A 12,841-nucleotide genomic window follows, 5' to 3' on the forward strand; every position below is an offset into this window, starting at 1 on the left:
TAACATCTCTTTTTCTTTCAGAACCATTTTGCTATTAGTATAAAATATCATTCCTTGTTTGAAAGCTATCTTTGTATAATTTGGAAACTTTTTCTTTCCTGTGTAAGTGATATTCAGGAGACAGACCATATATGAGACAGAAAGGATTCTGGTGATTTCATTATAATGAGAGTTCTTAAGTTCTTTGTATGGCTAAATAATTTCTAGGACTGTTGTTTGTGATTTGGGTCTTACGTCGTATCATTGTTAACAAATTCCCAATCTGATTTTCAAGTGTCAGCTCCTTGGGATTTATTAAGAATTTGTCATGTTGATCCTCACCAGAGTGACTCAGTTGGTTGAGCGTCATCCCCTGCACCGAAAGGTCTCTGGTTTGATTCCTGGTCAAGGCACATACTCTGTTTGCAGGTTTGATCCCCAGTCGGGGTACATAGAGGAGGCAACCGATCAATGTTTCTCTCTCCCTCCCTCTTTTTTCCTCTCTAAAAATCAAAACTTTTTTGTTAAAACTGGTCCTATTGCCCCTCATTTTATGAAAAAACAAAATAAAACAGGCCACCATTCCTTGATTATGTTTCATGTGTTTGTGGCTAAATCCCAATAGAAGGTCATCTGATATTTTTTATTTTTGTGGGTTTACTTACTTTATTTTCTCTTCCTTACAGAATGGACATGGTGGTGGTCGAAGTCAGCAGAAAATAGACAGTAAGTGTAACTATTTTTGTAATGGCTCGAAGAAACAAAAAAAAAGAGCATTGTTAACTTGATAAGGAACACAATAGGTTAATGGCTAGTTCTGCAAAAATAGTCCTTTTAATTTTTTTCTGATAGCTACTTCTGATCTATCGTTGGCACCCTTTTTGTGGTAGGGTTTAAAAGTTCATCTAGAGATTCCCATGTGACCAGGTTGTAGCTGGTAGTGGTATTAGAAATGAAGTAATAGTCTCATATTATTCTTCCTTAGTCAGATTGCATCTGGAGTGTATTTAAAAGATGCTTTGCTCAGAGGTACAGGTTCTAAGATGGTCAAAGGGCTCCCACTCCAGTAATATGAAGGACTTTTAAAGCAAAAATTGGTGTGCTAGTTCAGGAAAGATGTGTTCATTGCCTGCAGGTTCTGACAGACTATTGCTAGGAAGAGAGCTAAAAGGTTGCTCACTATAAACAATTGGGAGAAAATAAGGGGATCTCCCACCCCCCAGTTCCATTACAGCTCAGTGATCACTGGAGATAGCACAGGTGAATTTTGTTCTTGACTAGCCTATCTGTGATTGTTTATGATGATTTTTGTGATCATTCAGTAAGGCAAGTGGGTATTGAGAATGGAAGCTGGAAAGAATCTCTTTTTATTTACAGTTTTTTTGCATCATGAACATAGGATTTTACCAGACCTGGACTGGGCTTTAGTCATAATTGAATTTTCTTGAGTTACCCAGAGTTTTGGTATTGCTGGGCTGCCAGAGCTGTTTGGAGATACATTGGTAGCTCTGAGAACACTGGATGTCAGAGGAAGTTGTCATTTCACAAGCCATGGTGGCAAGTGTCTTTTGTCCAGACAGGGTTGAAAACAGAGGTGTACTAGATTATTTGGACATTTTAAATGAGATATAATGATATAGAAAATATTTGGAAAACAGTGTGTGTATTTTAGATGAGTTTTTATCTCCCATACTCACTTCTCCACCCATTCTCTCTGTGTCTCACACACACACACACACACACACACACACACACACACTCATTCTTCAAAAAGCTTTTTGTGGACCTGTTATCAGCGTGATCCAAGATCCAGGGAGGTACCTTTTGAGGTGTGGGTCAAGGACATCTGCGGTGTCTTCCTTTGATTCCTGTAAGAACAGGTATGATATTTGGAATAGATTGTCGGTAAAGAGCAAGCCTCAGGAAAGGAAAGGCTACTGTAAGAATTGACCACATTGTGTGTTGAGCCTGTTGCTGCCTGTGCTTGTTTTCTAATCATCTTTCCTTTTAGAGACTAATGTGTTTTCTACTGGGCTCCCAGGGAGCCAGGGAGTACTACAGGAGGGTAATGGTTGCTTCTCCTTCCTAACTGAAAAAAGACAATGATGCTTTATTTCCAAGCACATATCTGAGTCATATGTGTGGATGCCACTAAAACTGAGTCTTTTCTGCAGTTAGGATTGATTGCACTCATGGTCTTCTGAAAGCCTAATGTGCTCTGAGGTTACTTTCTTCATGCACATGTAAAGGAAATGCTCCCTATGCCTTTGAAAGTAGGAGTTCGACAGCAGCTGTGTGCTCTTTCTGCAGATTTTAGGCATATATAACTCCACAATATATATACTCTGAGCTCTCAACCCCCAATTTAGAGCTCTCAGCCCTAAATTGGCTATGAACTTTCACAGGGTCAGCCTGATTTGGTCCTGATTTAATAGAAGCAAAGACCTACCCCTTGGATGACCTCACCCACCAGACTTTCACTGTCCAGTGTTGTGCTTTTTAAAGAAACTTTGCTTCACTTTATGATTATATATATCAACCTCAGAGCCTCTTTCTGGGTGTGGCTTAGGTTCGACCAGCTTCCTTTAGTTGGGAGAAATATATCCACATCATAGGACAGTTTATGATATAAACATGTCATTTCCTACTCTGAGTCCTGTGCATCTGATCATTGTGTGTCCTTTAGATAATTGTATCGGACAGAAAAGAGACTGGAGACATGCCTGGGGCATTTTCCATGTGGAATGTAACTTTATATATGTCTCAACTGAGCCTGACATGTTACAAGACATTGAGCATATTTCAGATATTCACGGTTGGATCTGGAGTTAAATAGATTTGTTTCTTACAGCTACTTCATCCGTTCCAGCTCCAAAGACAACAGACCCTCCCTCTGCTCTTCCACCTGTCGCCGCCTTGCCCAGCACCACCTCCTGCAGTACGCTTCTACCCTCCGCATCTCAGCACACTGCCACTTTGCCCTCCTTGTCCCAGCCTACTGACCTGTCCAGCAGCCCCCTCTCTCAGCTTAGCAGGTATGGGGGAAATATGGGTCCAGAATGAGAGGCTCACTGGAGTGAAGTCTTTAAGCCCTTATAGAAGGCTCTTCCCATGAACAAAACCCATTTGTTGCCCCTAGTACTACATCCTGGCCTTTTGCAATAATGCTCTAGAGTAACTTTGGACTGTCTGGAGTCACCCAAAGCACCACAGATGAAGACCTTGCATGCTTATGATGCCTCTGCTATCACAGAGCACTACGCCTCTGTGGGGTAGAGCTAAGGGGTTGCTGCTACTCTTTTCAACCCTCAGGAGGGTGCCAGTAGCTGAACTTCTCCTCCCAGCTCTGGGCTCCCGTCACTGATGCAGAGTGAGATTGCTGTTGGATTTCTGAGCATGTCTCTGACTTGCACTTGTCATGGCTTCACAAACCAAGTTTTTACAGCAGGGTGCAGGAGAATGGGTTTCATTGGGTTCACACTCTGTGTCTTCCAAGCAGAGTTCACCTCTTTCTCCCTTTAAGCCAGGAACAGAATCATTTGATTTGAATTCTGGATTTGATGGGACTTCAGGCTCATTTGATGGCAGTTCTGGATTTGATGGAATGTCCATTTGGTCTGTCCCTGCCAAGGCAACTGCAGGCAGGACTCAATTCAATAAATCTAGGAGCTTTTTTCATAGCTAATTTTTAAGTTGATAATTTTGTATGGCCCACAAATGATATTATAAATATCCAAATGGCTCTTGGCAGAAAAAAGGTTCCCCACCCCTGCTTTAGATCATTTTAACCACCAGGACACCTGGGCTGGGTTCCCAAGTGATGGGAGTGAAGCTGGGGCATCCCCTGAAGAGTGGGGCAAGCTTATATCTAACCCACCTAGACACAGGGTCTCCATCCCTGAGCAGTGACTTGGTTGGGAGGACATACGTGGTGCTCTGTTTTGTCTTTTAGTTCACTCTCCAGTCATCAGAGCAGCCTTTCCTCTGCGCACACAGCACTCTCCTCCAGCTCGTCACACACAGTAAGTGTCCTCTGGGCTCCGCCATTCACCACCCTGCTCAGCGAGCTTGGATCTTAGTCACCTGCAGGTGGGCCTTTAGTTTGTGTTTATTTAATATCTGAGATAATCTCGAATTGCTTGGCTATGATGTCTTGATCTAAGTTTGTGGTTTGAGCTGTTAATCTCTTAGACACCATGGAAGACATCTTGCCCTTTCTAAGTTCATGCCTCTGTGGAGGAATTGCTTCTCTAGACCTGGTATGTGATGGGCAGTGTTGTCAGGTGGTGAATTTACTCTCAAGAATTCACTGAGCTTCCTGTTTGTTTTAGGAGATCTTTCTGCCTATCAGGGGTGATTTATTTTCTGGGAAATGTTATGTTGAGGCATTTACAAGCTTTTAGAGGAAAGTGGGCTCATAGTTAACTTCAGCTTGGGCTCCACTAAAAGTCAGCTTTAATGTAGACCATTTTTCCTGGATAACCCTCTGTTACTTTGTGAAGGCCAATTTAGAAAAAAGGCTTGAAGGGAAAAGGGAGAGCTTATGTGAGAATATCCATCCTCTGTCACGTGCAAACGCATCTCTCTCTCAGACTGACAGCCCTGACTCTTACCCTAGTCAATGTAGCTTTGTTCCAGTTGTTGGTGGTCATGGGGACTTTCCTAATTCTGGCGTTGGGTATTCTCTTCACTATTAGCTCTGGCTATCTCAGGCCATTTCCCCCAACTCAGAGGCAGAGACTTTGGGAAGGTTGATACTGAAGAACAAAGTCAGGAATGTGGAGAGGCAGAAGAGTAACCCTAGATGATGGTTATTAAATTGTGGCTTCTTGAGGTTTGAAATTGGGAGGAGCACAGTTTCAGTGGTAGGGGGTCAGTGTAGATTGTGGGTTGAGGCATGAATGGTTGTGAAATAGCAAGGAGTCAGGGAAGTGGGAGGATACTTAACTAAATGCTAGGTGAGACCTGAGTGTAAAGAATGGAGGAAAGAAAGGTACCTAAAAAAAGAACAAATGTCTCTCCTGCAAGACAGGAGGCTTTTGGCAAGGTTGGAGTGGATGGGTCCCCAGCAAGGAGGGAAGCTTTGGGTACAGATGAATGGGGGAGTCAGGATATTGGGGAAACTTGTTTCCTCTGAAGAAAGGTGATGGAAGAGAGTCAGTTCTATCCTTCCTTCACTATCTGGCTAACATTGAGGCTTTCAAACTCCTAGTTTTCCAAGTGAAATGTTAGGCATGATTCTTTGTCATAAAACATACAGAGCACCACCTTCATACCAGAGCACAAGGTAGATACCTGGGCCCACGTGCCTGTGCCCCATGTTGGGTCAGTGGGAGCTGGGAGCTGCCCCCTGAGTGAGCACTGTCCAGCTTACCTCTGTTCCCAGGCACGGGTGCGTTGGGAGTCCAGTGCTCTTGTTCTCATTGGTTAGCAACACTCTGTGTCTTGTTAGGAAACTCCAAATCATACAATCCAAACAACCATGTCCAGAATTGCCTTTTCCAGGGAGTCCCACACTCTGTCATTGTGACTGCATTGCCACATTGCAAGATTTATTAATGAAGGTATAAAAAGGTATATACAGAAAAGTTTTCCTCCCATATGCTTGGTTCTCTCTCTCTTCCTCCTATTTCATGATCCTCTAGTGTTCTTTTTAACCTATAAAAAGTAAATGCATATACACAGTCATTTTTCTTTGCCCCTTTTCTATAACTGAAATGGGATATTTCATACATAGTGCCCTTCAACATTTTCCCCTACTTAAGTGCATTTTTGAGATATTTCAATGTTGAAGCACAGAATTCTTTGTTCTTTTTTTGCATCTCTCCTGCATTACAGTATTTAATCAGTCCTCCACTGATAGAACTTTAGGACCATTTTCAATCTTGATACTACAATGTTCATTTGATAACCTTCTACATATGTTGTTTCATTATGCAGCAGTATTTAGAAGGTAAATCCTAGTGTGGAGTTGCTAGGCATTTGTCATTTTATACAAATTGCCAAATTGCTCTACATAATAATTTTAACCTATTTACTTACCACTGGCAGTGAATGAAATGCCCTATTTCTCCACTGCCCCCTGAAATGCTGTTATTGAATATTTGTATTTTTCCAGTGTGTTAACAGAAAAATTACCTGGCCTGGCGATGTGGCTCAGTGGTTGAGCGTCAACCTGTGAACCAGGAGGTCATGATTGGATTCCTGGTCAGGGCACATGCCCCGGTTGTGGGCTCGATCCCCAGTAGGGGGCGTGCAGGAGGCAGCTGATCAATGACTCATCATTGATGTTTCTCTCCCTCTCTCTTCCGCTCTGAAACCAATTTTTAAAAAATGACCTTTAAGTATAATTGAATGAGGTTGACCATTTTTTTTACATATTGGAAAACCATTATTTTTCCTTTTCTGTGAGTTATTTATATTGTTTGCTCATTTTTCTGTCAGGTCCTTGGTGTCTATTTCTAGGTACTCTATATTCAGGAGACTACTAAGTAGCCCTTTGTGATGGGCAGTACAGATATTTTCCCTATGTTTGTCACTTTATAAATATTTTTATTTTTATATAGTCAGATGTATCAGTCCCTCTTTCATTGTCTATTATAGTTTGGTCTTTCCTACTTTAAGGTTATGAAGGAAATCTTAGTGTTTTCTCCTACCCTCATGTCATTGTGGAGAGTTTGGTACAGATGTGCTTTTCTGGGCCCATCTTGAAGAGCTGACAGCACAGCCCCACTGAATGCACTGAGTGAGCAGTTTAAATGGGGTGGAGGCCTGTTACTCCATCAGTTTGTCACCCTCATCAGTCTGGGAGGTGGGAGTCAGAGATAGAAGCCCTGTCGGGGTCAGCTGGATGTAAGAGAGGCTTGCTGGATGACTCCTGAGTTCCATTCAGCAAACCAGGAACTAGTTCTCTAGAAAGCTACTCTTGGTGGTAAGCCTGGACCCATGCAGAGAAACGTGGAGCAGTCTGGTTGGGGCAGACTGGCACAGTCTTCACCCTGTTCCTTGGGTTTTCCTCACCCTGGTTCTGTCTGTCTAGGTTGAAGGAGTAGGAGTCCTGGGGAGTCTGAGGAGACCATGATTTTATCTGTCTTTACCTTGCAGAACCAATTCAGGATGTCCAGGCCCTTAGGTTAGTGCTTAGGTGGCTAGGGCAGCCTGTGGGACTGGGACCTACAGAGCCCTCTGTGTGATGGGAGGCAGAATACGTGGTGGTCCCGTTTCTCCTGGGGCTTCCTGTTCTTTGCTTCTCCTTTAGGAGTTTCCAAGTTTCTTTGTTCTGTACACGTTCTGGTTTGGAGGCTGGTCTCGGTCTTACAGAGCCTTTCTCTCCCTCTTTGGGCCTTGCTTTGCCCAGACAGGTGCATCTCTTCCACCTTATTACTGGCTGAAGTTGAACAGCTAGGCAGGATTCCTGGAACTTGGGCTCTTCAGAGCTTTCTTCTGGGTTTCACCCTTCCTTCTCAGGTGGATCTTGTCTAGTAGGCATCAGGGCAGGCCATGCCCTTCTCGGTAGGCCCTGTTGGCCTGCAGAGTCTTACCAGGTTCTGGATCAAAGGCCTCTCTTGGTAGCCTGTGACTTCCAGATCAGAGTAGCTAAGCCTAATAGAAGGACATCCCAGAAGCTCTTGGCTTGTGCTTGGATGCCTGTGGCCTCTTATCAGCTCTTCTGAGACTACTTGCTTTTCTGTGAGGTGGGTTCTAACCTCATACTCAGAGGTTATTTAAATTTTACTGTGCTTATTTAAAATTTACTTGAGCCCTGGCCGGTGTGGCTCAGTTGGTTGAGCATGGTCCCATGCACTGAAAGGCTGCTGGTTCAGTTCCCTGTCAGGGCACATGCCTGGGTTTGTAGCTCAATCCCCAGTAGGGGTCATGCAGAAGGCAACCAATCAATGTTTCTCTCTCTCTCTCCCTCCCCCCCTTCCTAAAAATCAATTAAAAAAAACTCTTAAAAAAAAAAAGATTTACTTGGAGTTTCTATGCCTTGTGGCATATACCAGAGCATGAGCAACTGAAAGAATTTTTGGAGGGTTTTGGTCATAAAGCTCAATTTTAGTAGTCTTGATACTTAGCTTAAAAGTTGTGTTCTGAGGGGCCACAGGGGCTAGTGTGTGGTAATGTGAGCACTGAGGACAGAGCCCCTTGGGCCAGAATCTCGACTGTAGGCCCAAATGCCAGACCAGGTTCTCTTGCCTCTTATGCTTTGCCCCAGACCCATGTATCCTGGCTTTTTTATTTTGCCAGCATACCAGTGTGGAGAGCACCCCTTCCCTCCAGTCCTCAGCCACCTTCTCAACAGCAGCAACCTCCGCCTCGAGTGCCACATCCTCAGGGCTCAGCCTGCCGAATAGCATGACCCCGGTGAACAGCCTCTGCCTGGGTGGAACCACCGTGAGTGCCCCCAGCAGCAGTACCAGAGCCACGCCCTTGGTGACCTCAGGTGTGTGTCCCAGAGGGCTTTCCCACCTACCCCAGCCCTTCAAAGATGCCCACTTGGCTTCCCGCGAGGATGCCCAGAGGTTGGCAAGGCAGCCACGCACGTCAGAAGATCATAGTCTCCCTCCAGCCATAGGTCACTTGTCCTCTCTGTTCCACTGACCTCTTGACACCTCGGTTCTTCCAGTGCTGATGTGGGTGGGGATGGGAGAAATTAGTCCTTCCATATGAGCTCTCCTGGGCAGGATTCCTGGGAGCCTTTGTGCTTCTAACTCTCCAGTCTTTTCTGTTCCTGCTCATCACTGGAGCTGTGATGACCTGGTGACGGAGAGAGGCCACGGAGCAGCTATCATTGGCTATTTCTGGTCATTTTATATGACTGATTATCTATCAGCCACACCTGGGCAGTCTGTGGGCCAGGCAAACGGTGGTTTGGTAGAAACTGCTACAACCCACTTTTGACATACTCTATCCCTCTCCAGCCTTCCTTCTGTTCAGAGGAAACAGATTGTTCCTTTTCTTTTTCTTCTATTGTTGACACTATTACAGATGTCCTCCATTTTCTCCCTCTTTGCCCACCTCCACCCAGCCCCCTGGTTCTTTATGTTCAGATTTGTCCAGTGCAGTATGGCCTTCAGGAGTGGTGGTGGTGGGTTTCTGTCCCAGCATGGAAACAGCCTGAATGTGGAACATGTGCTTTTTGTCTCTCCACTTCCTAGCGCGACCCTCTGTATCTCTTAGCTGCCCCCCTTCCCTCTTGGCTGTGGCCCCAGTTAGTGCAGGACTATGACATTGAGTCCACACCCAGCCCTATAGTAGCTGAAGAATCTTACTCTTTGTGGTAGCCACTTAACTTCCTTTGATTTTTGTCTTTATAGGCAAAGCGCCCCCTAATCTGCCGCAGGGGGTGCCTCCCCTGCTGCACAACCAGTACCTCATGGGCCCCGGAGGACTGCTTCCTGCCTACCCGGTGAGTGTTGGTAGAGCTCCTGGCCAGCTTTGGCTCCTTGGGCTCAGGGGCTGGCACCAGGCAGGACCTGGTGTAGGAGGGCTGTGGGTTGCTGCAACTCCTTCCCTGAGCCCTTCCATCTCTGCCAGTTGGACCCCTGGTATTTCTCCCCCATCTAGACTCCATCAAGGCAGGTGTCTTACCACAGCAGCCCATCCTGGTGCCCTTCCTGAGTGTGTCCTGTCCTCGCATCTTTTATATATATATATATATCTTTATTGATTTCAGAGAGAGAGAGAGAAACATCAATGATGAGAGTCACTGATCGGCTGCCTCCTGCACTCCCCACAACCTGGGCATGTGCCCTGACCAAGAATCGAACCGCAATCTCCTGGATCATAGGTCAATACTCAACTGCTGAACAATGCTGGCGGGGACTATCCTCGCATCTTGTTTAGGCCCCCACACAGGCCTGGGCTTCCCAGGATGTGATGTGTCATCCCTAACACAGTTTTTGGCCCTCACACAGATCTATGGCTATGATGAGCTCCAGATGCTGCAGTCACGGCTGCCAGTGGTGAGTGGGATATGGCAGGGTGGGTGAGGCTCTTTCATAGGTCCTTCCTCTCTTTGCCTTGATTGCCATCCTGCCTGGTTCTTAGGACACTCAGCCTAAAGCTGAGGAACCTGCTTCCATTTGGTAGTTGTACCTGGTGCAACTATAGCTTGGGCATAAGAATGTCCTGTGCTCATCCTCTGGGAAGTTAAAGGCCATTGGGACTTGGGGCCCCAGTAGGCAGTGCCCCCACTAACTGTGGGTCATTCTCTTCTCTCACCTCCTTCCCTTTAAAAAAGAAAAGATACAAGATGTGGGGTTGTTTGCCTGCCCCTAGAGTTTTTATAGTCTTCTCCTTCAAAGTGCCATTCAGTGTCTTTGGCTTGTGAAGTGGCCATTGGTGTTGCTTGTGATGGCACCTTGTTCTTCTGTCCCCAGCTTAGTGAGTGGCTGAAGCTAACAGACTTTAAGGATCCTCTGAGTCTCGCCTGCCATCACTGTTTTCAAGGGTGCTGGCCCCAGGATCTCCCTGGTTGCTGCAGCCCCACTCTGAGGCCAGGGCTGCCTCTTTATTCTAACCCTTGTTTCAAGGATGAGACACGACATTCCCTGGGATGGCCAGATGAACAAGGACTGCATTGGAGGAGGGCTATGGAAGGGAGGCATGCTCCCTGCTTTGACAGTCTGCAGTGGAGGAGGGCTGTGGAAGGGAGGCATGCTCCCTGCTTTGACAGTCTGCAGTGGAGGAGGGCTGTGGAAGGGAGGCATGCTCCCTGCTTTGACAGTCTGCAGGTTCCTGCATCGCCACTCCTTTCTTGGTCTGGTTTCTCAGACTCCTGATAATTTTCAGCAACACAGGGCAACTGTCTGTCACATTGTTGGGAAGCAAAAATCTCTATGTACACTGGTGTCCCCTCCACTGCATATGGTCTTTCCTGTTTCCCAGGGAAGTGCTTTTCTCTCCAGTGAGGTGGTGTTCTCCACTCCCACTTCCAACCTGGCCAAAGAAAGCTCAGGGAGCTGCAGGTATCACTTTCACTTCCCATGCCCAGTGACTGAAACTCTTGTCTGAAAAAACTCTTCATCTGCTGAGGTATTTCAAGAGGCAGAGGCTGGTAGCTAGGCCACTGGAAACTGGACTCATGTGCAAACCAGGAACCCATTGTACTGCTGCCCAGTGGCCTGCTGGACTCTCCAGCTGTTGCCCACATCCCCAGAGAAAGGATGTTGAAAACATGGCAGATTTCTAGGGTGGTTGACAGAACTTAGGGTCTCTGAGGATACCTGAGCCTTAGGGTCCTGTGGGGAAACCAGAAGTGTCCCTGGTCCCCCTGATACTCCTGAAATCTCACATCCATCTGGCCCAGGAGCCCCAGGGCATCAGGAATGGAATGCAAAAGGTGGTCCTGAGTGAGTCTGCATGTGTGTCCTGATCAGACCCTCTGGAGCGGCTCATTGGAATCCCAGCCCTGGGAGTCATCTGCCTTGTATTCCTTTTATCGTTATGTGCCTTAGAAGAACTCACCTCTGGGTCTACCTTTTGAGATACAGTGCTTTCATTTTCCCCTTTGCTGCCACCTTCAGATTTTCTTCTCTTCAGTGAAAGAGCTCTTCCTCCTAGGCTTTTTCTAGGCCTCTCTCCAGTTGTGTTCCTATTAGCTCTGTGCTTTCCTAGCCCTACCTTCTCCTGGGGTCTTGGGCGGAGGATGCTACAGGTTTCCTGGAAGCTACCTGGAGATGAGGCTGAAGGAGGGTACAGGTGCCATTCTCAACCAGACCCACAAGGAAAGCAGGAGGGCTTTCCCTTGATTCAGAGGCCAGGATGCGGGGTGTCTGGACTGCAAAGTCCTGGGTAGTGAATAGGGGTCGGGGCTGTCCTCCCCTTTTCCACAGAGCTCCACTGTGTTTTGCCCTCTTGGTATCCATACTTCCCCTAGTACCTATAGGGTGTCTGTGTTACCAGGGCAGAGTGGGTGAGACAAGTTCAGAACCTTACCTGGAACCCTGCTTGTACTTGTGCCTACCTGGCATTGCTGCCCTGACCCATGTTAAGCCCTTTAGGCACCTCCTCTGCTGCTGACTTCTTTTTAGGTTTCTACTGTCCAGTCACCTTCTGTAGCTGCTCTTTAGAGTCTCTTCCATAGGAAATGCCAGTGGAGTTGGTTCTCCCTGTGGTATTCACAGGTATCCACCTGCAGTGTAAAATGGATGTGTGAGATTGGGCCTCTTGGTCAATATGTCTGCGTGCTACATGCTTGTGGCTGCCACAATGGACAACTCTGACAGGCATCATTGACTTTGTGAATGTACATGTGACATCCCTGAGGTCTAGTATGTCCTGGGATGTAGCATCACATGGAGTGCCTGTGCTGCCTGCTGAAGCTGCCCTCCAGGGAGTGGGGCGCAGCCATTCTGCTTATTGAGCCTCCCTGGTCTCCTAGGATTACTACGGAATTCCCTTTGCTACACCCACAGCCCTTGCCAGCCGAGATGGAAGCCTTGCTAGTAACCCATATTCAGGTTAGTCTGTTCAGGGGACAGGGTGGTGGGAGGGGATCTGCATCAGACTGACCTGTAGCTAATCCCAGATGTCTGGAAACAGAAGTGCTAAGAGGCCTGCTAGCATCTCATTGAGGAGGCAGCCTGGCTTTTTTTTTTTTTCTGGTGGATAAGGACAGTGACTATAGAATAGATGTTCCTCTTCTCCTAGGTGATGTCACAAAGTTTGGCCGAGGTGACTCTGCATCCCCTGCACCCCCCACCACACTGGCTCAGGCACAGCAGAGCCAATCCCAGGCCCACCACACCCCCCAACAGCCCTTTCTGAATCCTGCGCTGCCACCTGGCTACAGCTACACTGGCCTCCCCTACTACACAGGGGTGCCCAGTGCCTTCCAGTATGGGCCCACCATGTTTGT

General features: G+C 46.8%; 1 protein-coding gene across 8 annotated transcripts in view; it reads left to right on the forward strand.

Moving 5' to 3' along the window:
* Window positions 1-12,841, forward strand: part of UBAP2 (ubiquitin associated protein 2) — a 100,859-nt gene that overhangs the window by 85,941 nt on the left and 2,077 nt on the right. For all 8 annotated transcript variants that reach the window (XM_081151409.1, XM_081151410.1, XM_081151414.1 and 5 more), the window contains 8 exons: window positions 666-705; window positions 2,831-3,014; window positions 3,932-4,001; window positions 8,227-8,422; window positions 9,297-9,388; window positions 9,897-9,944; window positions 12,365-12,443; window positions 12,634-12,839. In XM_081151409.1, the coding sequence (XP_081007535.1) occupies window positions 666-705; window positions 2,831-3,014; window positions 3,932-4,001; window positions 8,227-8,422; window positions 9,297-9,388; window positions 9,897-9,944; window positions 12,365-12,443; window positions 12,634-12,839 (915 nt within the window). The remainder of the gene's footprint in view (window positions 1-665; window positions 706-2,830; window positions 3,015-3,931; window positions 4,002-8,226; window positions 8,423-9,296; window positions 9,389-9,896; window positions 9,945-12,364; window positions 12,444-12,633; window positions 12,840-12,841) is intronic.

This window comes from Miniopterus schreibersii, assembly GCF_964146895.1.
Source record: "Miniopterus schreibersii genome assembly, chromosome: 11".
In the NCBI taxonomy this organism is placed as follows: Eukaryota; Metazoa; Chordata; class Mammalia; order Chiroptera; family Miniopteridae; genus Miniopterus; species Miniopterus schreibersii.